This window comes from Saccopteryx bilineata, chromosome 1, assembly GCF_036850765.1.
Source record: "Saccopteryx bilineata isolate mSacBil1 chromosome 1, mSacBil1_pri_phased_curated, whole genome shotgun sequence".
Taxonomy (NCBI): Eukaryota; Metazoa; Chordata; class Mammalia; order Chiroptera; family Emballonuridae; genus Saccopteryx; species Saccopteryx bilineata.
In genome coordinates, this window is record NC_089490.1 from 214,077,947 (window position 1) to 214,103,337 (window position 25,391).

Consider the following 25,391-nt stretch of genomic DNA (forward strand, 5'->3'; position numbering starts at 1 on the left):
TGTGAAGCTATACAGAGGCTGGTGTGAGAAGACCTTGTTCTAGGGGACACATGCCTTAAAAATGGACTGAGAAACAGTCCAAAGATTATGAAAAATAAATGTATAAAAGCAAGGATCATTATCATATGAACTAGAGCTTAAAAAGATCATTCAAGACTTTTAAAAATTAAATATTAAACAGTTCCAGGGAAAAAGAAATGTGTGGAAATGAAACCACGGGTTGGTTAGAGTTAAGTATTATTAGTATTACTAGTTTGAGAGGTAAAATGAATAAGCACTTTTTATACTCACAGGAAATGAACCTTGAAAATTGCCAATCTTAGAAAAGAAAACATTTGTAGTAGGAACTTCTACATTGGCCAAATTGCTCCTTTAAAATTAAAATTAGAAAATTAAATATTTTTAATGGAATAATTTATGACAGATGCCCGATAAGCAGGTAAGAAACAGTGAAAAACTGCACATTGAATCAGAATCATCGTTACACAAAAGGAATTGAGGGCATGTCAGGGGTTGTATGCTGAGTGCAGAGAGCCAGAGGAAAAAGTAGTTGTGTTGCCAGCACACCCTTTGTTAAATAAACAGACACTGTACACACACAACTTTAGGTATTTTATTACAGTTTTAAGTGAGGAGGCTGGAGGAAAGTACGTCCAGGAAGACCCAAAAACCTGTGATCAGGGCGAAGGGCCAGTGCTCACTCAGAAGTCACAGCGCTGTCACTTCTGCCAGACTGGGTGCCATCTGAGCAGACACCTGCGGGAACTGAGTGTGAGGTGGTCCAGCCTCAGAGGAGTCACCCTTAGTTCCTGGGATAAGCTCTTTTGAGTAGAACTGTGTGTAGCACACAAAGTGGGAAGTGAATACCTGGAATCATGTGATCCATTGTCGTAGTCTTACCAGGTTCTCGATGACCTAACAGGGCTGCCTTTGACCTCTTGTTATTCCCAGTGAGAAATTGGAAAGTCCCTAAACGTCCATCAACGGGGGGACTGTTAAATGAGCAAAGGTGTTTACTGAGCACAGAACACTGCATTTAAGAAATTTCTATGTATCTCAAGATATATTGTTCAAAGAACACTTAACAGTTGGAGAATAACAGTATAATATAGTATACTATTTATGATAAAAAACAAACCATTGTTTTTCTAGTAATATATATAAATGCTTAGAGAAATTTCAGGACCTTTTGGTTGCAGACTCATAAATGAGCTCTGGACAGAATTGGAGAGGAGGTGGGTGGGCAGAGAGAAACTTCATCAGTATTGTTTGGAAGTTTTACAGTGAAAATGTATTTATGTATTGAATAATTGATAATTTTTACATTGAACAATTTTTATTTAGACTTTGACCTGATGTTTCTATTAGTTTTTTGAAATCTAACCAGTCCTCTGCCCACCAGCTGTCTGACCTTGCTCGCCCAGTGCCTCTGTGATTGTATGTTTACTGACAGTATTTCACATGGAGTGGTAAACATTTAAGTCAGTTGAACAGGAAGACAATAATTTTATTGTACTTTATTCTGTACTTATGTCACTGATAGTAGTTATTGCCACAGAATGCCTTTTTCCTGTGGTCATCAGTAATCTGCTATGAGTTCATGTTTTCCTGTCATAACTAAAGACAGTACTATAGCCTCATCTTCACTGATGACTCTGCCATTTACATGACTGCCAAACTGGCTTTCAGGGATGTGGAGCTCACCTGGCCTGTGCCCATATTCCCTGGCCCTTGATAGACTTTGTGCTGACCCCTGTCCTCACTCACACCTGCCCAATGACCCCAGCTCTGCATTCACCTGTCACCTGTGTTCACCAAGTAGCACAGCCCGATGTCCCTCTCCTCCCCTCCCCTACCCTCTCCTTCTCAGTCCTCCCAAGTCCCCTTATCTCACACTCAGCCCTATGGAGCCACAGAAACTCTTGGTGATCACCAACACTGTCCCCTTCTCCCCACAAACTCCTGGGAAGTGATGCTGGGACCTGAGCTGACTTCTGCATCATCATTGGCCCTTGCATCACATCACACATCTGGGCAGCACAGTGGAAAGATTATGGACTCTCATTATTTTTATGACTTTGAACAAGTTGTCCATGCTCTCAGAAACTCGGTGCTTTCATTTGTAAAGTAGAAATAATAATTCTAGGATCTGAACCTTGTTATGAAGATTCACAATCCAATGAACACTCAAACATACAGACAGTAAGCAAAAAGCGGAAGCTGTTTCTTCTGGGTGTACCTTCTCTACAACCTCAGTCTCCTCAGACTAATGGCTGCATGGCAGGTGCCTCTTACATAAGTTGTCACTTCTAATTGTTCATTCCCCATGCTGCCATTTCAGTTGAAACTCCCAGTGCAGAAAATGTAGGGTGCTTCATCTATGACATTCCTTTGTTTAATTTAAATTTTTTTTTAATTTTTAATGTTTAATTTTTTTTATTCTTCTTAAGTGAGAAGTGAGGAGGCAGAGATAGACTCCTACATGTGCTCCAACCGGGATCCATCTGGCAAGCTCCCTACTGGGCAATGCTCTGCCCATCTGGACAGTTGCTCTGTTACTCAGCAACCAAGCTATTTTAGCACTTGAGGTGAGGCCCTGGAGTCATCCTCAGCACCCAGGTCCAACTTGCTCCAACTGAGCCATGGCTACAGGAGGGGAAAAGAGAAAGAAAGAGAGAGAAGGGAAAGGGAGAAGGGTGGAGAAGCAGATGATTGCTTCTGTGTGCCCTGACTGGGTATCAAACCCAGGACATCCATATACCAGGCTCTAAAACTGAGCCAACTGGCCAGGCCCATCCATGACATTCAAGCCATTTGCTGGGGCCCTCTAGTTTTTAAGTGCAGTGTGTTAATTGGCCCATGTCTCAGAATGGCCTCCAAGGTGAAGAATCCATCTGTGTACTGACTAAGAAGATCATTGCCTCTCTGGAGGTTAACAATAAACTGTCCCTGACTGAGTAAAGCAGCAGGAAGTGTCTAGACCAGGGGTCGGAACCTATGGCTTGCGAGCCAGATGTGGCTCTTTTGATGACTGCATCAGGCTCACAGACAAATCTTTAATAAAAAAATATAATAACTTTAAAAATATAAAACACGGCCTAGCGTGCGGAGGACCCGGGTTCGATTCCCGGCCAGGGCACACAGGAGAAGCGCCCATTTGCTTCTCCACCCCTCCGCCGCGCTTTCCTCTCTGTCTCTCTCTTCCCCTCCCGCAGCCAAGGCTCCATTGGAGCAAAGATGGCCCGGGCGCTGGGGATGGCTCTGTGGCCTCTGCCCCAGGCGCTAGAGTGGCTCTGGTCGCAACATGGCGACGCCCAGGATGGGCAGAGCATCGCCCCTGGTGGGCGTGCCGGGTGGATCCCGGTCGGGCGCATGCGGGAGTCTGTCTGACTGTCTCTCCCTGTTTCCAGCTTCAGAAAAATGAAAAAAAAAAATAATATATATATATATATATATAAAACATTCTCATATATTACAATCCATTCATTTCCTACCACTCATGTTCATGGTTGCAGGTGGCTGGAGCCAGTCACAGCTGTCCTCCGGGACAACACCAAATTTTTATTGGATAATGCGTAACGTACACGGGTCACTATGAGCTCAGGAAGTAAACTTTCCTCTTAATCAAGTAGTCAGCTAGCTAATTGCAGAAACCCTTTTGACGAAGAAGATGGCTAAAAGAAAAAAAGATGAGGAGTTCATACTTTTCAGCAGGAATGGACAGAGGAATTCACCTTTGTGGAGAGAGCAGGTTCTGCAGTGTGTCTAATATGCAATGATAAAATTGCATCGATGAAATGGTCAAATATAAAGTGGCACTTCAACACACGCCATACTACATTTGCATCAAAATATTCAGTGGGGGACAGCAGGAAGCATGTCAAGAGCTACTGTGCAGAGTGCAAGCTAGTCAGCAGCAACTCCGTGTTTAGACCCAAAAAGGTGGCTGGAATTCGACTACCTTTGCTGGTGCTTTAGCAATTGTGAGAAACGGAAAGCCATTCACAGATGGGGAGTATGTCAAAACATTCATGCTTGATGTTGCCAATGAACTTTTTGACGACTTTTCAGATAAAGACAAGATAATCAAATGAATAAAAGACATGCCTCTGTCGGCAAGAACTGTTCACGATCGTACCATCATGATGGCAAATCAAATTGAGGCAACACAAGTGAAGGAAATTGTGTTGCACCATTCTTTTCTCTCATTTTGGATGAGTCAACAGACATAAGCCATTTATCCTAGTTCAGCGTGTTTGCAAGGTATGCTGTCGGTGACACACTACGTGAGGAAAGTCTTGCTATTTTGCCTATGAAAGAGACATCAAGAGGGGAAGATTTATTCAAGTCTTTCACTGAGCTCGCTAAAGAAGAAAATCTACCGATGGATAAACTTATTTTAGTGTGTACTGATGGTGCTCTGTGCATGGTGGGCGAAAACAGGATTCGTAGTGCTTCTTCGTGAACATGAAAAGAGACCCATCCTAAGTTTTCACTGCATCCAACATCAGGAGGCGCTTTGTGCTCAGATGTGTGGCGAGCAGCTTGGTGAGGTGATGTCGCTGTTCATTCAGGTAGTCAACTTGATTGTTGCCCAAGCTTTAAATGATCGCCAGTTTAAAACACTGCTGGATGAAGTTGGTAATAATCATCCTGGTCTGCTTCTGCACAACAATGTGCGTTGGTTGTCAAGAGGGAAGAAGATACTCAGCTGTTTTGCAGCTTGTCTGAGAGGAATCCGGACCTTTCTTAAAATGAAAAACGTCAAGCATCCTGAGTTGGCTAACACTGAGTGGCTCCTGAAGTTCTACTATCTCATGGACATAACTGAACATCTGAACCAGCTCAATGTGAAAATACAAGGTGCTGGAAATACTGTTTTATCCCTTCAATAAGCAGTGTTTGCATTTGAAAACAAGCTAGAACTCTTCATCACTGACATTGAAATAGGTCGTTTACTACACTTTGAAAAACTGGGAGTTAAGTTTAAAGATGCATGCACAGCAAGTGACCCTGCTCAACATCTTGATCTCCAGCAGCTACCGGGCTTTACAGCTAATCTACAGTCATTCAAAGCATGCTTTGGAGAATTTCATGAGCGCACTCATCTTTTTAAGTTCATCTCCCATCCACACAAGTGTGCAGTGGACAGCGCCGACCTGAGTTACATCCCCGGTGTCTCCATCAGAGATTTTGAGCTACAAGCTGCTGACCTGAAGGCCTCAGACATGTGGGTGAATAAGTTCAAGTCACTGAATGAAGATTTGGAAAGACTTGCACGACAGCAAGCAGAGTTGGCGAGCAAACACAAGTGGGGAGAAATGAAAAACTTCAACCCACGGACCAGTTGATTGTCTAAACTTAGAATGTGCTTCCCGTCACATACCACACACTGCATCGTATGAGTATTTCTGTACTGACAATGTTTGGCTCTATGTGTGCATGTGAGCAGTCTTTCTCACATCTAAAGAACATTAAGACCAACCTACGATCACATTTAACGGATGGAAGTCTCAACGCCTGCATGAAGCTTAACCTCACCACATATCAACCAAACTACAAAGCCATCAGCAAAACCATGCAGCACCAGAAGTTGCTTTAATGGTAAGAAGTACTTTATTCATCATTGGTTAGCAACAGCGTAACAATGTTATTAAAAAGAGTTCAGAGACTTATTGTACTTTAAAAGTGTTGGTCTTACATAAAATGCACACATTTACTTGTATTTAGTGTTAAATATATTGTATGGCTCTCATGGAATTACATTTTAAAATATGTGACTTTCATGGCTTTCTCAGCCAAAAAGGTTCCCGACTCCTGGTCTAGAACATATATGAACAGAACAGTAAAAGGTGATGCTGAGAGAAGCAGACACCCCTTGTATGTCCTGTAACTTCTCTCCAGTACCTCCAGCTGTCTGTGCCTCCTCTGTCACATGCACTCATTGTTACTTGTATTTCAACCTTTGCCGATATTTCTGCATGGTCTAGTTGAAACCTCCCTAGGGTCTTCTCTCTGGTAAACAAACAGAAGCTGTACATTGCTTATCATGGATGTGGATGGGTGGAGTGGGCGGAGTTTATCTATGTGTGGGTCTTTGAAAAAAGAGAATAAGAAGACCGTTGTATGCACTGTGTCTGGAAGTTAACTGATTATTGAATTGTGGGTGCAGGGTGAATCTTATTTCAACATTAAAGTGGCAGAAGAAATCAACTAGACCTGAAGCTGATTCATTGTCGCACACTGAGTTTCTGGTTGTCCTGAATTTGAAGTCACATACTGCCCAAGTGTTATCACTGTCTGTGAGTTGGAGGGCAGTCGCCTTGAGCAGGAAGTCGTCAGAGAGAAGGGTGTGATCACTCCCTCAGAGGGCTAACACAGTCCAGTGGGAAAGAGACAGCTGGAATCTAAAGTGCAGATTACAAAGGAAAGTGTTTGCAGAAGAGAAACATTGCAGTTTATTTCAGTATCTCTGCTGGGGTTGATTTCAGAGGTTGACATTCTTATGTAGCTTTTTTTTCACCATTAAGCTAACTTAATTGAAAATATATATGCTGTACCTACCATATCATATTAGATGATGTAAATGAGAATATCTGTCATATGTGCAGGGCCACAGCAGGGGCAGCTGCACCTCTCAGAAGGCATCAGGGATATGGAGACGCCACACATTAGTGACTTCCTCTGATGGATGAAGAGAAGCCCACACAGGTGTCTTCCTTTATCCAAGGGGATGTACAGACCAACCAAACCGACAAAGACATAAAGTGGGTCTCAGCTGGCAGAGTATCAGGACACAACCTTTCATCACAGGAAACCCAGCAACTGTGGTCTTGGAAGCATTTACACCTGGAGTGTCATCTCAAGACACTATGTTTTTGGAGTCTGTGTTTTCAGTAGACTTTGTTGTGCTCAGTCTTTTGGGCACCCAAATTATATGAATATGAAAAATTCATATGTAAGTAAGTGTTATTAACACTTTGCTAAATTCTTCACACATTGTCATGGATTTTAATATGATTATAATATTTTAAAATATAAGCTTTGATTTATGATTTATCTGGAGGTTCAATTGACCAAACTTGGGTAAATTATTCACCCTTCATTAAAATTCAGTAGGATTGAGGTTTTCTCTGCGGCCTGGCTGTCGTCTCTGTCAGAGAATGGTTGTGCCTGGTACAGATGCTGATACTCTGTGTGGCAGCACTGAAGGTGTCTAGAAATCAAATGAGATGTAAATGTTACATTTACTTTCTATTAACAAAGCTGTGTAGACATCAGGAGAAGAAATGGCTTTCAGTAAACTGTCTACACATTGGTGGTTTTTAATCTCCTGGCGGGAACACAATAGTGGCATAAAAACGCATTACTACAGACAGAGATCTAGAGTCTTGTGATGATCATCTCTGTTGCTTGGAGGGACCATTGCAGTAAGTGGAGGTTTAATTAACATGCTAATAAGAAGAGGTATTGTCATTTGAGAGCAAAAATTATGTCCTAAGATATTTTAAAACTAGAAATTTATTTACTTTATTTCCTACTAGAACCAAAGTCATATAATTTATTGGAACACATAAAGAAGAACACATAAAGAAGAGGTGGGCTAGGTAAAAATAAGTGTGTGACACTCTTAGGAAAGATCATTTTTAAAAGTGCTATAAAGCAAACATTATGAAATTATGGATTTAGAGGCTTTTTACCCAGTCACACTGATTCAGCTAAACTTCTGTTTCTTCCATGAAATTCCTGCTGAAGCTGAGCCTGTCCCACAGCCTCCACCTGAGCACTGTTGTTGCAGGGACTTTAGTCACAGCTCATGACCAAACTTGGGAATCACTTCCCAGCTGCCTTTGTTATGGTTAAATAAACTTCCACTTCAGCTTCTGTTTCCACATATCTCTGACCATGAGAACGCCCTTCCTTAATGGCTGGAGTAAATCACAACTTCAATTAGCCATCTTTGGTGTGGGGGCTGCTTTACTGACCAGTCTCATTCCTCTTTCACATCTTTCCTCAAACGTCACCATTGAACTTTCTCCTGCTGTTTTTTTTGGGCGAACATTATCTGGCATGCTTTGAGGATGCCTCTTGTTGCTCTCTGGGTCCTCCACCACTCCTACTGCCCTCGTGAACCAGCCTGGACCTCATGCAGCATTCCAGGAGCAGTTGATTGTTGCAAAGACCAAAAGGATTCAGGAACTGATGCTCAGAGCCATGGCTCTCAACTCTTCTGATAATCTGAGCACTGTAATCTCTCTCTTCACAGAAAAATACACTTGTTAGATATACAAGTTGCATATGATTTCCGCAGGTTCCTAGGCTCCTTGTAGATAGTTTGTAACCTGCATGCCTTCTGACTGCCATGTTGATCAAAGAAGATGTTTAATGACCTGGACTCACCCCAAGAATTGAGATAAAGCAGAGAATTTGGGGATCTGAAGCTAAAGGTTCTTCAGACAGAGTAATTTCTTTTCTTTTTCTTTTCTTTCTTTTTTTTTTTTTTTTTTTTTTTTTTTGGTGAGAGGAAGGGAGATAGCGAGGCAGATTCCCACATGCACCCCTACCGGAATCCACCTGGCAACCCTATCTGGGGCCAATGCTTGAGTATCAAGCTATTTTTAGTGCCTGAGGCTGGTTTGCTCCACTAGAGCTATCCTCAGTGCCCAGGCCACACTGAACCAATTGAACCACTGGCTGCGGGAGAGGAAGAGGGAGAGAAGGGGGAATAGGGGAGAAGCAGATGGCTGCTTCTCCTGTGAGCTGTGACCAGAAATCTAACCCGGGATGTCCATATGCCAGGCCAATGCTCTATTCACTGAGCCATCATTTCTTTTTAAGCAGATGTATTTTAGAAACCATATTTTGAAACTATTTTTTAATTGTAATCACAGATGTGAGGGTTTTTTGCAGAACCCAATTTACAAAAAGATTCATTTAGTTGGCTTTTTCCTGAACTGACTTGTTCAGACACGTTAGTCCTTTCAGGATGGAGTGCTAGTGAGATTTTTTTAAACAGTGTGTTGAGCCTCATGCCCTGCAGGGTTCTCTCTGGCTGGTATTTGTTAGACTGGCATGAATTGAGAGTGACCTAGATCTAGTGGGAAGTAAAACACACTTTAACCACTGACCCTATTGTGTGTGTTTTTAGTTCGTCTTGTGGAATTGATGGAATCTTAGAATCTACAGAAATGACTAAAAGGAAAAAAAATGTTATAATATCTGACATTTAACCAGATAATTGAGCAAAATTTTAAAAGAATTATTGATTACTGTGAGTTGGTTTATTTTTCTTCCTCTTGTTTGATGGCTGCATCTTCTCTGAGTCTATTTCATCCTCCCGCTGTCTCCTGATCAGCTGGGTCCTGGTCCCACACTGTTCTGTTGAAACATGCTATCAGTAGTCTGTTCTGGATGTAAGTGTAGGCTGGCATTTGGACTCTAACAAGGATCCTTGTGGGGCAACATGGGAGGGGTACGTCCTCCTGGAGGAGTTGGTGTCCCATGATGAGTTTTCTGTGGTGGGGCCTTAGCTCGGCAGCAGAACGGCTGCTTCTGCCTGACAATGAGCTTGAAGCCAGACATGATGTGTTGGAAAGAGCTGGTGAGATTTCATACAAAGTGGCAGCTTCTTAACCATATGGCATTTACTTCAGTAACAGTTACACTGAGCCTTTGAGCTATCAGACCTGAAGTCTGGCTCTTCTAAGTGGAGGGGAACAGTGGGCATATGTTATTTAAACTGTGTTTTCTACTCCCTCTCCTCATAGGTTATGGCCACACAGTGCCCTTGTCAGATGGCGGTAAGGCCTTCTGCATCGTCTACTCCGTTATTGGCATTCCATTCACCCTCCTGTTCCTGACAGCAGTGGTCCAGCGTGTCACCATCCACATTACCCGCAGGCCTGTCCTCTACTTCCACATTCGTTGGGGCTTCTCCAAGCAAGTAGTGGCTATTGTCCATGCCGTGCTCCTTGGGTTTGTCACCGTGTCCTGCTTCTTTTTTATCCCAGCGGCCGTGTTCTCCATCCTGGAGGACGACTGGAACTTCCTGGAATCCTTTTATTTTTGTTTTATTTCCCTGAGCACCATTGGCCTGGGTGATTATGTTCCTGGAGAAGGCTACAATCAGAAGTTCAGAGAGCTCTATAAGATCGGAATCACATGTGAGTACTCTGTGCCCTCCATCTCTGTTGGGCAATCCGAGCTCTCCATTTTGTCTATGAACGGGTAGTCATTTGTAGAATCCTTTGTTGCTTTTTTTTTTTCCTGAAGTGAGAAGCAGGAAGGCAGAGAAACACTCCTCTGCATGTGCCTGACTGGGATCCACCTGGCATACCCACCAGGGGGCGATGCTCTGTCCATCTGGGGCATTGCTCCGTTGCAACCAGAGCTATTCTAGTGCCTGAAGCAGAGGCCATGGAGCCATCCTCAGTGCCCAGGCCAACTTTGCTCCAATGGAGCCTTGGCTGTGGAAGGGGAAGAGAAAGATAGAGAGGAAGGAGATGGGGAAGGGTGGAGATGGGGAAGGGTGGAGAAGCAGATGGGCACTTTTCCTATGTGCCCTGGCCAGGAATCAAACCCAAGACATCTACACACTGGGCTGATATTCTTCCATAACTGGGAAGGGCTCTATGTTGCCTTTTTTTTTTTTTTTTTTTTATAATTTTATTTTTTTAATGGGGTGACATCAATAAATCAGGATACATATATTCAAAGATAACAAGTCCAGGTTATCTTGTCGTTCAATTATGTTGCATACCCACCACCCAAAGTCAGATTGTCCTCTGTCACCTTCTATCTTGTTTTCTTTGTGCCCCTCCCCACCCCCTATCCCTCTCCCATTCCCCCCTCCCCCCCGTAACCACCACACTCTTATCAATGTCTCTTAGTTTCACTATTATGTCCCACCTACGTATGGAATAATACAGTTCCTGTTTTTTTCTGATTTACTTATTTCGCTTCGTATCATCTTATCAAGATCCCACCATTTTGCTGTAAATATTCCGATGTCATCATTTCTTATGGCTGAGTAGTATTCCATAGTGTATATGTGCCACATCTTCTTTATCCAGTCATCTATTGATGGGCTTTTTGGTTGTTTCCATGTCCTGGCCACTGTGAACAATGCTGCAATAAATATGGGGCTGCATGTGTCTTTACGTATCAATGTTTCTGAGTTTTGGGGATATATACCCCGTAGAGGGATTGCTGGGTCATAAGGTAGTTCTATTTTCAGTTTTTTGAGGAACCACCATACTTTCTTCCATAATGGTTGTACTACTTTACATTCCCACCAACAGTGTATGAGGGTTCCTTTTTCTCCACAGCCTCTCCAACATTTGCTATTACCTGACTTGCTAATAACAGCTAATCGAACAGGTGTGAGGTGGTATCTCATTGCCGTTTTGATTTGCATTTCTCTAATAGCTAAAGAAGATGAGCATCTTTTCATATATCTGTTGGCCATTTGTATTTCTCCCTGGGAGAAGTGTCTATTCATATCCTCTTCCCATTTTTTTATTGGATTGTTTGTTTGTTTGTTGTTGAGTTTTATGAGTTCTTTGTATATTTTGGATATTAGGCCCTTATCTGAGCTGTTGTTTGAAAATATCATTTCCCATTTAGTTGGCTTTCTGTTTATTTTGTTATCAGTTTCTCTTGCTGAGCAAAAACTTCTTAGTCTGATGTAGTCCCATTCATTAATTTTTGCCTTCACTTCTCTTGCCATTGGAGTCAAATTCATAAAATGCTCTTTAAAACCCAGGTCCATGAGTTGAGTACCTATGTCTTCTTCTATGTACTTAATTGTTTCAGGTCTTATGTTTAGATCTTTGATCCATTTTGAGTTAATTTTTGTACAGGGGGAGAGACTGTAGTCCAGTTTCATTCTTTTGCATGTGGCTTTCCAGTTTTCCCAGCACCATTTATTGAAGAGGCTTTCTTTTCTCCATTGTGTGTTGTTGGCCCCTTTATCAAAAATTATTTGACTATATATATGTGGTTTTATTTCTGGACTTTCTATTCTGTTCCATTGGTCTGAGTGTCTATTTTTCTGCCAATACCATGCTGTTTTGATTGTCATGGCCCTATAATAGAGTTTGAAGTCAGGTATTGTTATGGCCCCAGCTTCATTCTTTTTCTTTAGGATTGCTTTGGCTATTTGGGGTTTTTTATAGTTCCATATAAATCTGATGATTTTTTGCTCTATTTCTTTAAAAAATGTCATTGGAATTTTGATGGGAATTGCATTAAATTTGTATATTGCTTTGGGTAATATAGCCATCTTGATTATATTTATTCTTCCTAGCCAAGAACAAGGTATATTCTTCCATCTCATTATATCTTTTTCGATTTCCCTTAACAATGGTTTATAGTTTTCATTATATAAGTCCTTTACATTGTTTGTTATGTTTATTCCTAAGTATTTTAATTTTTTTGTTGCAATCGTGAAGGGGATTATTCTTTTGAGTTCCTTCTCAGTTGTTTCATTGTTGGCATATAGAAAGGCTATTGACTTCTGTATGTTAATTTTGTATCCTGCGACCTTACTGTATTGGCTTATTGTTTCTAGTAGTCTTTTTGTGGATTCTTTGGGGTTTTCGATGTATAGGATCATATCATCTGCAAAAAGTGATACCTTTACTTCTTCTTTTCTGATATGGACGCCTTTTATTTCTTTGTCTTGCCTGATTGCTCTGGCTAGAACCTCTAGTACCACATTAAATAAGAGTGGAGAGAGTGGACAACCCTGTCTTGTTCCTGATTTAAGGGGGAAAGCCTTCAGTTTAGTGCCATTTAATATGATGTTAGCTGATGGTTTATCATATATGGCCTTTATCATGTTGAGATATTTTCCTTCTATACCCATTTTGTTGAGAGTCTTAAACATAAAATTGTGTTGTATTTTATCGAAAGCCTTTTCTGCGTCTATTGATAAGATCATGTGGTGTTTGTTCTTTGTTTTGTTGATATGGTGTATTACATTAACTGTTTTACGTATGTTGAACCATCCTTGAGATTCTGGGATGAATCCCACTTGATCATGATGTATTATTTTTTTCATATGTTGTTGTATTCGATTTGCCAGTATTTTGTTTAGTATTTTAGCATCTGTATTCATTAGAGATATTGGTCTGTAGTTTTCTTTTTTTGTGCCATCCTTGCCTGGTTTTGGTATGAGGGTTATGTTGGCCTCATAAAATGTGTTTGGAAGTATTGCTTCTTCTTCAATTTTTTGGAAGACTTTCAGTAGAATAGGAACCAAGTCTTCTTTGAATGTTTGATAAAATTCGCTGGTATAGCCGTCAGGGCCTGGACTTTTATTTTTGGGTAGGTTTTTAATGGTTTTTTCTATTTCTTCTCTACTGATAGGTCTGTTTAGGCTTTCTGCTTCTTCTTGACTCAGTCTAGGAAGGTTGCATTTTTCTAGGAATTTATCCATTTCTTCTAGGTTGTTGAATTTAGTGGCATAAAGGTTTTCATAGTATTCTACAATAATTCTTTGTATATCTACGGTGTCTGTGGTGATTTCTCCTCTTTCATTTTGGATTTTGTTTATATGAGTTCTTTCTCTTTTTTCCTTGGTAAGTCTTGCCAAGGGTTTGTCAATTTTGTTGATCTTTTCAAAGAACCAGCTCCTTGTTCTATTAATTTTTTCTATAGTTTTTCTGTTCTCTAATTCATTTATTTCTGCTCTGATTTTTATTATCTCCTTTCTTCGGCTGGTTTTGGGTTGTCTTTGTTCTTTTTCTAGTTCCTTAAGGTGGGAAGTTAAGTGGTTCACTTGGGCTCTCTCTTGTTTGTTCATATATGCCTGAAGCGATATGAACTTCCCTCTTATCACTGCTTTTGCTGCATCCCATAGATTCTGATATGTCGTATTGTCATTTTCATTAGTCTGTATATATCTTTTGATCTCTGCACTTATTTCTTCTTTGACCCATTCATTTTTAAAAGTATGTTGTTTAGTTTCCACATTTTTGTGGGATTTTTTTCCTCTTTTTTGCAGTTGAATTCTAGTTTCAAGGCTTTATGATCAGAAAATATGCTTGGTACAACTTCAATTTTTCTGAATTTGCTGATGTTGTTTTTGTGGCCCAACATATGGTCAATTCTTGAGAATGATCCATGTACACTGGAGAAAAATGTATACTCAGTCACTTTGGGATGAAATGTCCTGTAGATGTCTATCATATCCAGGTGCTCTAGTGTTTTGTTTAAGGCCACTATGTCTTTGTTGATTCTCTGTTTGGATGACCGATCTAGAGCCGTCAGCGGTGTATTGAGGTCTCCAAGTATGATTGTATTTTTGTCAGTTTTTGTTTTAAGATCAATAAGTAGCTGTCTTATATATTTTGGTGCTCCTTGGTTTGGTGCATATATATTAAGAATTGTTATGTCTTCTTGATTCAGTGTCCCCTTAGCCATGATGAAATGGCCATTTTTGTCTCTGAGTACTTTTCCTGTCTTGTAGTCAGCGTTATCCGATATGAGTATTGCTACACCTGCTTTTTTTTTGGATGTTATTTGCTTGGAGTATTGTTTTCCAGCCTTTCACTTTGAATTTGTTTTTATCCTTGTTACTTAGATGAGTTTCCTGTAGGCAGCATACAGTTGGATTTTCTTTTTTAATCCATTCTGCTACTCTGTGCCTTTTTATTGGTGAGTTTAATCCGTTTACATTTACGTAATTATTGATACTTGTGAGTTCCCTATTGCCATTTTATATCTTGCTTTCTGTTAGTTTTGTGTCTTGTTTGATCCTTCTCTTTCATTTTTCTATCTTTTGTTTTTATTTGGTTGTATTCCATACATCTTTCCTCTGTTGCTGTCTTTTTTATCTCATGTGCTTCTGTGGTGGTTTTTTCAATGGTGGTTACCTTTGAGTAATGAAAAGGGTCCCTACCCTGTTCATTGTAGCGAACTATTTTGTGAGTACTTTTGCACTCCATCGTCCTTTGCTACTGTTAATCTCCGTCTTCTCCCCCTCTTTCTTTTTGTTGTTGTCACAGTTTAAATTTGGTTTTATTGTGTTGTTCTTGGAGCTTTTACTTGTGGCTCTGTTTTTTTTTTGTTCTTTGTATCTGATTGGAGAACCCCCTTTCGTAATTCCTGGAGTGGGGGTTTTCTCATGATAAATTCCCTTATCTTTTCTGTATCTGTGAATGTTTTTATTTCTCCTTCATATTTGAAGGATAGCTTTGATGGGTATACTATTCGTGGCTGAAAGTTCCTCTCTTTCAGGACTTTAAATATTGGGGTCCACTCTCTTCTAGCTTGTAGAGTTTCTGCTGAGAAATCTGATGATAATCTAATGGGCCTTCCTTTATATGTTGTATTCTTCTTTTCCCTGGCTGCCTTGAGAATTTTTTCTTTGCTGTTGGTTTGTGTCAATTTCATTATGATATGCCTTGGAGTAGGTTTGTTGGGGTTAAGAAAACTTGGAGTTCTGTTTGCTTCTTGAACTTGAGGCTTTAGTTCTTTCCACAGGCTTGGGAAGTTCTCATCTATTATTTGTTTAAGTATGTTCTCCATTCCATTTTCTCTCTCTTCTCCCTCTGATATACCTATTATTCTTATGTTATTCTTTTTGATGGAGTCAGATAATTCTTGTTGGGCTATCTCATTTTTTTTAATTTTTGAGTCTCTTTCTTCTTCTCTCTGTTGTGCCTCAAGTTGCTTGTCTTCTATTTCACTAATCCTCTCTTCTATCTGACCTGTTCTATTAGCTAAGCTTGTTACTTCGTTTTTCAGCTCGTGAATTGAGTTTTTCATCTCTGTTTGATTTATTTTTATAGTTTCAATTTCCTTGGACATATATTCTTTGTGTTCATGGAGTTGTTTTCTGAGCTCCCTATATTGCCTTTCTGTGTTTTCTTGTGTATCTCGGAGGATTTTTAGTATTTCTATCTTGAATTCTCTGTCATTTAGCTCCAAGGTTTCCAATATATTAAATTTTTTCTCCATAGATTTTTCCTCATCTAGCTTTGTTACCTCTCTTTCTTTTGTATCCATGATATTCGATTTTCTCTTCCTTAATGGCATCTGAGGGTGGTTTTGTTGATAGTATTAATGAGATTTAATAAAGAATAAAAAGTTAAAAAAAAATAAAAAAAATAACAAATCGAAAAGAGTTGTTTTTTTTAAAAAAATTAATAATGAAATAAAGAAAAATAAAATAAAATAAAAATTTTTTAAAAAAGGAAATTATTCCCCCCCTCCTTTTTCCTCTCCTCTCTTCTCCCCTCTTTCTTGAGAAAATCTTGTGGTGGACTGTGAATTATAACAAACAATGCCTGTGATGGAGGGCCTGAATTGGGGAAAAGTAATAAAGGGGCAAAAAAGAGAGAAAAAAAAAAAAAGGAAAAAAGAAAAAAAAAAGAGCGTATGGACCCACAAAAAGTAAATAAGGAAAAAATTTGGGTCAAGAATAAAATGATTTGCTTTTAGGTGTTGGTTGACTAAGAGTTATGATGAGAGGAATAAGAGGAAAACGGAAAAATGGGGGGACAAATTAAAAACTTACTATTGTATTTAGTGGAACAAGAACTAGATAATATGGAGAGCCAGGGATGGGAGCACTGCTAGTGAGTTAAAAAGGTGAAGTAAAAACCCCCCAAAATGCCACAAACATAGGTTTGAGTCCCAGATCAGATAATTTGTTTGTTATTGAGCTTTGAATGAGAGGAGATGTAAAGGAGAAAGGAAGAAACTAATATAGAGGGAGAAAAGAAAGAGAGAGAGAGAGAAAAAGAGGGAACCACTAAAAGAAGAAAAAAGAAAGGAGAGAGAGAGAGAGAGTTAAGGGTTTTGGAGTACAACCTTCATAGAGAGAAAGGAAGAGAAGAGAAATGATAATGGGAGATGTAACACTTATGGGTAGTGTAGTTCAAGGAGAGGAGAGAGTAAGACCGGTAGAGAGTTAATCGGCCAAATTGGAGGAGGAAAAAAAAGTCTCAAGAATGAAGATAAGAGAAACAAACGAACAAATATAATAAAATGGGATAGGTTATAAAGTCTGCAGATTATTCTTGATTTTGAGAGGTTATCTTCTTGCTTTTTCTTTTTTCTCCCTCTTCCTGGTCGGTGACTCTGTACCCCGGGTTCTGCCCCTTTGGCACGCTCAGGTAGAGGTTTGCAGTTGATAAGTCTCTATGGCAATGTCATGTATTGTGCTTTAGTCTCGTTGAGAGTCGAGGCTCATTAGCATTTATAGGCTCCGCCAGTGAGAGAGTCCGTGTTCCTGGAGCCTTTCTCCTAGTCTTTCCTTCCTCAATTAGTAGCCTGATAATCCAGCTATGGGGTTGCTGCTGCCTCTGCCTGGATAGTAAGAGGCTCAAAGAGCTGGCAACTCCCCACTCTATTTCCACTCAGCACAGGGCTCTGGGTAAGGCTCAGTCAATCAGAGCTGCTAGCATAATCAGGCAGGCTTTCCGCCCACTCAAAGACCTCTGGCTCTGCCACTCTGTCCGGTAACACAAGCGGGCGCCCACTTCCGGGCACTTGGAGGAAACTCTCACTCACTGTCTGCAACCAGGATATCCGGCCAGCAGTCTCACGCTCTGAGTGAAACCCCCAACCGCAGGGAAAAGTTGCAGCGTTGGAATTGAGTCTCGCTCCGTCCCCGTGCGCGGCTTTTGCAAGGCGCTGGGGCGGCCCGAGATTCCGCTTTGGCCCACACAAAGGCCCCTGACTCTGCCCCTCTGTGCGATAACACGGGCGCGCACTGCCGAGGCACTCGGAGGAATCGCTCACTCCTTATCTCGCGCGCAAACCAGGATATGAGGCCGGCCGCGGTTCCCTCTGAGTGAAACACCCTCCAGCACAGAAAATCTCCACCGTTGGAATTAGTTCTCACTCCCTCCCGTGCGTGGCTTTCCCAGGGCGCTGGGGCTGCCCAGAGACTCTGCCCTCGGCCCACAGAAAGGCCTCTGACCCTGCCTCTCTGTGGGGTAACACGGGCACCCACTTCCGGGGCTTAGGAAGAAATCTCTCGCCCACTAACTACGCACCGACCAGGAGACCGGGTAAAATGGCCACTCCGCTTGTCTTTCTTTGTTTGGGTTTGGCGCGAGTGTTAGCTTGTATTGCCCGGGTTGCCACAGGATCAGATTTTCCTCGGCTTGGATCTCCGTGCCACAGCCTGGTTCGGCCGTTTGTGCCGCAGCGGCCTGGATCTTTTCACCCCCTTTGCCCGCCTCAGTTTCTATATTCACAGTTACCAGAGAAAGCCGCCCTGTTCAGGTTAGTGAGGAAGGCGGAGCATTTCTTACTCCCTATTTCCTTCGGGGTTTGGTTATATATTTAGCCAATTTTTCACTCAATCCTACCTTTGGGTGTATTGCGAAGCATCTGGAAGCTCCAAGTATAGGTTTTTCTGTTTCTGGTTGAAGATCTTGTTGAGTTTTGGGGGAGATTTATCGGTATCGCTTCCTACCCCGCCATTACTCTGACGTCATCCCAGCTATGTTGCCTTTTCATTGATTAAATTTTCATTTTTTTCACCTTTCCATTACTATTTCATTTTGTTGTGATTTCCTTCAGAACTCTTTATGCAAAAATCTTATTTCTGAGAGTTATTTACCCAGGCACCTAAAAAGGACTGATTAATTTCTTGCTCATAATAGACATTATAAATTATAGTGTAAAAATGTGCCACACAAAATTTACTTGAAAACCAACTCTTAATTTTAAAAACAGTGCTCTACCTTATTAAATATTTTAAACTCAAGATAAAAAGTACTAGGCCTGGCCAGTGGTAAGAGTGGATAGAGTGCCAGCCTGGGAGGCTGAGGCCCCAAGTTCAAAACCCTGAGGTCACTGGCTTGAGCGCAGGCTCACCAGCTTGAGCATAGGGTCACTAGTTTGAGCATGGGATCATCAACATGATACTATGGTCACAGGCTTGAAGCCCAACGTTGCTGGCTTCAGCAAGGGGTCATTGGCTTGGCTGGAGCCTCCAGGTCAATACATGTATGAGAAGCAATTAATGAACAACTAAAATGATGCAGCTACAAGTTGATGCTTCTCATCTCTTTCCCTATCCCTCTCCTTCTATCACAAAAGAAAAAATACGAGTACTAGGATTGCAGTCTATTACAATCAAGCACATTCTTTAATTTACTAGAAAAAAATATTTTTTTTAAGTGAGAGGAAGGGAGATAGACCCCCACATGTGCCCCAACTGGGATCCACCCAGCAAGCCCCATCTCGGGCAGATGCTTGAATCAACCAAGCTATCTTCAGCGCCAGGGGCTGACGCTTGAACCAATCAAGCCACTGGCTGCAGAGCAGAAGAGAGTGAGAAGGGGGAGAGGGAGGAGGAGATAGGCAGATGGTTGCTTCTCCTGTGTTTCCTGACCAAGATACAAACCTGAGACATCCATATGCTGGGCCAACACTATCCACTCAGCCAACTGGCCAGGGCCCAGAAAAATCTTAAAACAGCTGCTCATTTTTTTTTTTTTTTTGTATTTTTCTGAAGCTGGAAACGGGGAGAGACAGTCAGACAGACTCCCGCATGCACCCGACCGGGATCCACCCGGCACGCCCACCAGGGGCGACGCTCTACCCACCAGGGGGCGATGCTCTGCCCCTCCAGGGTGTCGCTCTGCCGTGACCAGAGCCACTCTAGCACCTGGGGCAGAGGCCAAGGAGCCATCCCCAGCGCCCGGGCCATCTTTGCTCCAATAGAGCCTTGGCTACGGGAGGGGAACAGAGAGACAGAGAGGAAGGAGGGGGGGGGTGGAGAAGCAAATGGGCGCTTCTCCTATGTGCCCTGGCCGGGAATCGAACCCTGGTCCCCCACACTCCAGGCCAACGCTCTACCGCTGAGCCAACCGGCCAGGGCCACAGTTGCTCATCTTATTGTCCATCTGGTTCTTTTTTGAAAGTTAGAATATATTAAATATTTGCAGAATTTTATATGTCGAAGATAGCCATTAAATTTCAGATGGCCAATAAGCTATAATTTTTAAACAATTAAAAAAATTCAATATGGTATCATGGAAAACCTAGAAACCCAGTTTCAAGAGACTGTTTTTGCATGTCCCTTTTCTCTCTTTTCAGGATGTATAGAATTGTATCATAACGTTCATACAGTTTTTATTTCTGCCTCAATGAGACTTTTGCAAGGCTCCAGCTCAGGTCACATCTTCCAGGAAATCACAGAGGCAATCAATGAAGAACTAAAATGTTCCAGCATCAGATGCTCTGTCTGGGCCATGGCTTGTCATCTGAACCTGACAAAACCACGTGTATTTTAGCTTTTCCATTAAACCACAAGCTCACCTAAGGACAAACATTTCACTCATAAACCCTAAGTGCTTTGAAAAGTGTCTGGCTATCATACAAGTTCAATAAACATTTACAAAGTAGTTAAAATGTTGAATTCATAATTCTACCAGTGAACATAATTATTTTAATGTCCACACAATATTTTACCAGATGGCTATATCATAATCTAACCATGCCTCTATTGTCAAATATTTAAATTGCTTCCAATTTGGGGGCATTATGAATAACTATGATAAATAGTTCTGTGTGTTTACAACTCTTCAACTTCTATATTTTTCGAAGAAGTGATATTTCCAAGAAGTGAATGTGCCTTTTGTGACTCACTGAACATAATGAAACAGTGCTTTCCAAATGACCTCACAAGTTCACACACCAGAATTGGTGCATGTGACAATATTTGTGCTGCATGGTGTGGGCACGGTGACATCATAGGTGCTTTGATGTACATTTCATAGCACAGGAAAACAGCATGTCAACTTTCTTTTCATATGTTAGGTAAATTGTTACCTCCTTATCTTAATTTTTTCGTGACTTAGGAAAGCTGAGTATGTTAGCTCTATTTCTCTCTTGTGTTGTCTTATACTCTTTGCCCAACAGTGTAACCTCCTTAATTTCTCATAAAATACTAAATTTTTGCAGGATATTGTAAGACTGTTGCAATTGAATCGGGGTTTTTAGGCAATCTGTACAGTGTGTGTGCTGGGTGAAGCGAACCAGTGTTCTTAAGGTATCTTATCTGTGGATGGGATAAAATCCACAGCTTTGCCTGAAACCTCATGAGTATTTTTGTCAGCAGTCAAGAGTTTGACTAAATAATGGATAAAGGAAAAGGAAGGGACTTGCTAATTAGTTTAATTAACAATTTCTTTGCTATTTCTTAAATGTACTAATGATCACCTGGTAGCCAACTCTTAAAGGTTCCAGGGCTGTGTGACTTCATAGTCTTTGCATAACAGCCTCCTTATTGCTGGTGTGCTGCCCATGCTTGCTTTCCTATTTCATTTATTCTCAGAAAGTCTTCCTTCAGCACTTTACCACTGAGACATAAAATTGGGAATTTTCTTCTTCTTTAGAGTTTTCGTTTCCATTTTTTGTTCAAGGATGAAATGTTTTTTCTGAAAACTGATTTTAAACATGTTGAAACTGACTTAAAATGACTTGTTTTCCATCACACATTCCAAAGAATAGCACTTTACCTGAAATAATAGGCTGTCTTTTATTTTGGAGTAAGAAGTTAATAGAGTTATTCAAAATAAATAAATAAATAAGACTGTCATATAATGAAAAGCTTAGTTTGTTGCAGGATTGTAGTGGAAGGGTAACTGGCCACACCCAGAACTACTTTTAAATGTCTATGTTAATTCTTTTTTTTTTTTTAAGTAAGAGGAGATAGAGTGACAGATTCCCACATTTGCCCTGATGGGGATCCACCCGGCAAACACCATGTAGGGCTGATGCTTTGCCCATTTATGGCCCATGCTCACAACCGAGCTATTTTTAGCCACCTGACGTGGAGGCTCCATTGGGCCATCCTCAGTGCCCAGGGCTGATGTGCTTGAATCAATCGAGCCATGGCTGCAGAAGAAGAAGGGAGAGAGAGAAGGGGGATAAGGGTAGAAGCAGATGGTCGCCTCTCCTGTGTGCCCTGACTGGGAATCAAATATGGGACTTCCATACACCAGGTCAACGCTCTACCACTGAGCAAACTGACCAGGGCCTATGTCAGTTCTTAAAGGAATTCTCATCCAGCTTTGCTGCTGGATGTCCTCTCCTGTGGCAGCACAATGAAGCATCCGTGCTTCAGGCATCCAGCTTTGTTGTCAGAACTCATGATAAATCAAAGCTCTTCCACAATGTCACTGAATCTTTGAAAGCCACTGATGATAAATGGGTGGTGGAGAGCCTCCCCTTGAAGGTCATCTTGGATGGGTACAATATGTCATCTCTCTCTAACTGCCACATCGTCCCTATGTTTTTTCCCTCAAAAATTATACCTTGTGATTCTTAGTAATCCAATTTTGTAGAAGTCATTTTTCATTTTTCTCTGGGTCATCCCTCTTTGAGCTGTGGAATTCAAAGTGTTCCTAAAATTAGAGAAGTGGCAATGAATTTATTCATCAGCAGATATTTTGTGTTGTGACTTGGTTTATCTGTGACAACCTCCCACTGAGACACTTGTTTTCCTCACAGGTTACCTGCTGCTTGGCCTCATTGCCATGCTGGTCGTTCTGGAAACCTTCTGTGAACTCCACGAGCTAAAAAAGTTCAGAAAAATGTTCTACGTGAAAAAGGACAAAGATGAGGACCAGGTGCACATCATCGAGCATGACCAGTTGTCCTTCTCCTCCATCTCAGACCAGGCAGCCAGTGTGAAGGAGGACCAGAAGCAGCATGAGCCCTTCATGGACCCTCAGCCATCTGCCCACACCAACGGTGCCACTGACCACTGAGTAGGACCGTCCTTGAGCCCTGAGTCTGGCAGTTGGGGAATGCTTCGCTTTGTTCATTTCTACGAGAATGTAAAAGCCAAAATGATATTTTACCAAATATCTACTGTTTGTAATTTTAAAAACAAAACATGGCACAAAGGAAGCTTTTACTCTGGAGGACAATCTAATGTCTGAGGAAACAGGATAGGTACCTGTAATTCATAGGCAACAATTATCTAGATTTCACGATTAGAGGAATAGTTGAAGCAGTGTGCTGCTCTGGGTAGGAGGAGATTTTATACTTTTAATTGGGGGCTTTGGGATTTGCATTGAATCATTTAGCTGATGGCTAAATAGCAACATCTATATTTAAAAGCAAATAAAAGGCATAGAGCTTTTTTTCATAAGTAAATTTGCATGCGCCCATCCAAAATGATTATTTTTGTAGAACCTAAGTTAAACCTATTATTTATAATGAATAGGTAACCATTAACTGTGTACATATAGAATATAAATATGTTTATATCCTGTACATATGGTTCAGATCACCAGATCTCAGCAAACTTCTTAACCCAGGATTGTATTGATAGATAATATTTTCTTTTGATTTCTCTTTATACTAAAGAATGGAGAATTGCTGCAATAAAATAAGAGGACTGGTATCCTGAAGAGTAAACCCTGTAGTATTCTGCTGCAATAAACATTTCTGCCCTCTTAAAATAACTGTGATATCAGCTATGTGAGATGTTTGTGCGTGTTTCTCTGGAGGTAGTTGAAAGTCATGTAGATTGTGATTTGTAAAATAGGTTAAGATATTTGTTATGAAAGTGTGTTGTGATTTGTAGTCACCTAGTACTAAAGCACAGAAAATGACCATAGATGCCCCAAATGAAGATATTCTCTCAAATCTGAGCATTTTTAAATTTATAAACTGAAATCAATAATCATAGTTGATTACAATCTTATGCTTTAATATCTCAAGAAAAGTTTTCTTCCATGTGGATTACATGTATAAACTCCTTCACAGAAATCATAAAGGCAACATTTAAATGATGGACACAGGACATGATTAAGGACAGAAAGTTAGAAAGACCCTGTGTGATAACTAAAGCCCAGTGACCCCCTGACTGAGCCTCGTCTCCCATTGGAGCTGCCCAGAGGTGGTGCTTGAGGGGTTGCTAAAACCCATGCCCTGTAGATGAGCCAAGCAGGCAGCCGGGCTGTACCTTGAGGAGCTCACTCAGAAACCTGCACTGCATCTGGTACGTGCCTGACTTACAGCAGAGCCCTTTTTTATTGTAGGAAATACCATCTTGTCTCAGCAACAGAGCCATGAGAAGGACTTAGCTGGACTCCAAAGCCCTCATGCCACTCCATAGCTCCTGGATGGTGAGCTGTCAACAGGTCCTTTCCATGTTTAATGCCAGACGTTTTCTTTGGTTTCGCCCAATCTGGGTTCTGCTGCCAGTAAGCACCATTCTCTCCTCATCCCACAGTGAAAGACGACTCTCAGCAGGGCAAGTAATTAGTAAAGGAGTGGAAGAGATACCTTCAAGAATAAGGATGTGCATGGCAGACATGACTGGGTCTGGAAAGTCGTTGATCACCAGGCATGGAATGGTGCAGAGCCCGGAAGGAAACAGCTGCAGTGGGTTACTGCAGAGGATGCCATGGTATTTTACTCATTGCAGGAGAAATGACTGGTGCACCAGCACTGCTTATCTCTACCAGGAGAGGAGAGTGCAGAATTAGAAACTGAGCACAAACTTTGAGGAAACGCTGTGAGTCAGGATGTCATAGTAATAAGGTGGTATAATTATTCTTTAAAGCTTTTCTGAATCTGTAGAGGCTCCACTAAACCTTAATGCCCTTCAGATGGTCTCTTGTTTTTAATGGGAAGGGTGAGGTCCAGAAATCAGAGCAAGAGTTGCTACCTACCCTGTCACATTTTAATATGAAGGAGCATCATCCCTGGGCTCTGTCATCGGCCAACGGATAGATGCTGCCTGTGGTCCCAAGGGAAGAGTGTCAAGCAGGACAGACTCTGGGCCCTCTGGTTGGAGGTGAGACAGCAAAGCTGTAAACATAAACTATAGAAGGGTTCTGAGTGATGGGTAGAATATAAGCTGAAGGAGCTACTGTTGGACAGGAATGTTCTAGGCAGAGTTCTTCAAAACCCAAGAGAAGCAGCAGAAACTATACTCATTCAGGGGGAGTGCTGCTGCATGTGAGTTTAAAGTTCCACATGTCCGGTAGGTGTGCAGATTCTGGAGCAACAGATACACTCAGGTGAGGAGAGAACAGCATCTTGGGAAGAGTTTTCAACCTCTCAGAAGTCAGAGGACTGTAGACCAGGGCATGAAACTGATGAAGGAAATCACAGAACAGAATGGTCCAGATGACTCCATTATGAGGCTGGTTTTTCTTTATCATCATGCCCCAAGAGATTTAAATGGGGTTTTATTGTTTTTTTAAAAGTTGAAGATAACTAATGGGAAGTTTTCTGAACAGATCAATATGGTGACCAGCCAAAAAATTCTTTGGTAATGATTAGATTACTTAGACATGGTGTCACTTTCTTGACTGGAAAATGGTCACACCCATACTTTCTACAAAGTGCTTTTCAGGGAAATGAATGAGGACATATTTACAAATGTGCGAACAGAT

The 25,391-nt window shown here is 41.3% G+C and overlaps 1 protein-coding gene across 1 annotated transcript in view; it reads left to right on the forward strand.

Annotated features, from left to right (window-relative positions):
• Positions 1-23,689, forward strand: part of KCNK1 (potassium two pore domain channel subfamily K member 1) — an 80,452-nt gene extending 56,763 nt beyond the window's left edge. The window contains exons 2-3 of the mRNA XM_066235281.1: positions 9,768-10,163; positions 22,486-23,689. Coding sequence (XP_066091378.1) covers positions 9,768-10,163; positions 22,486-22,745 — 656 coding nt within the window. The 3' untranslated portion in view covers positions 22,746-23,689. The remainder of the gene's footprint in view (positions 1-9,767; positions 10,164-22,485) is intronic.
• The last annotated feature ends 1,702 nt before the right edge of the window (positions 23,690-25,391 follow it).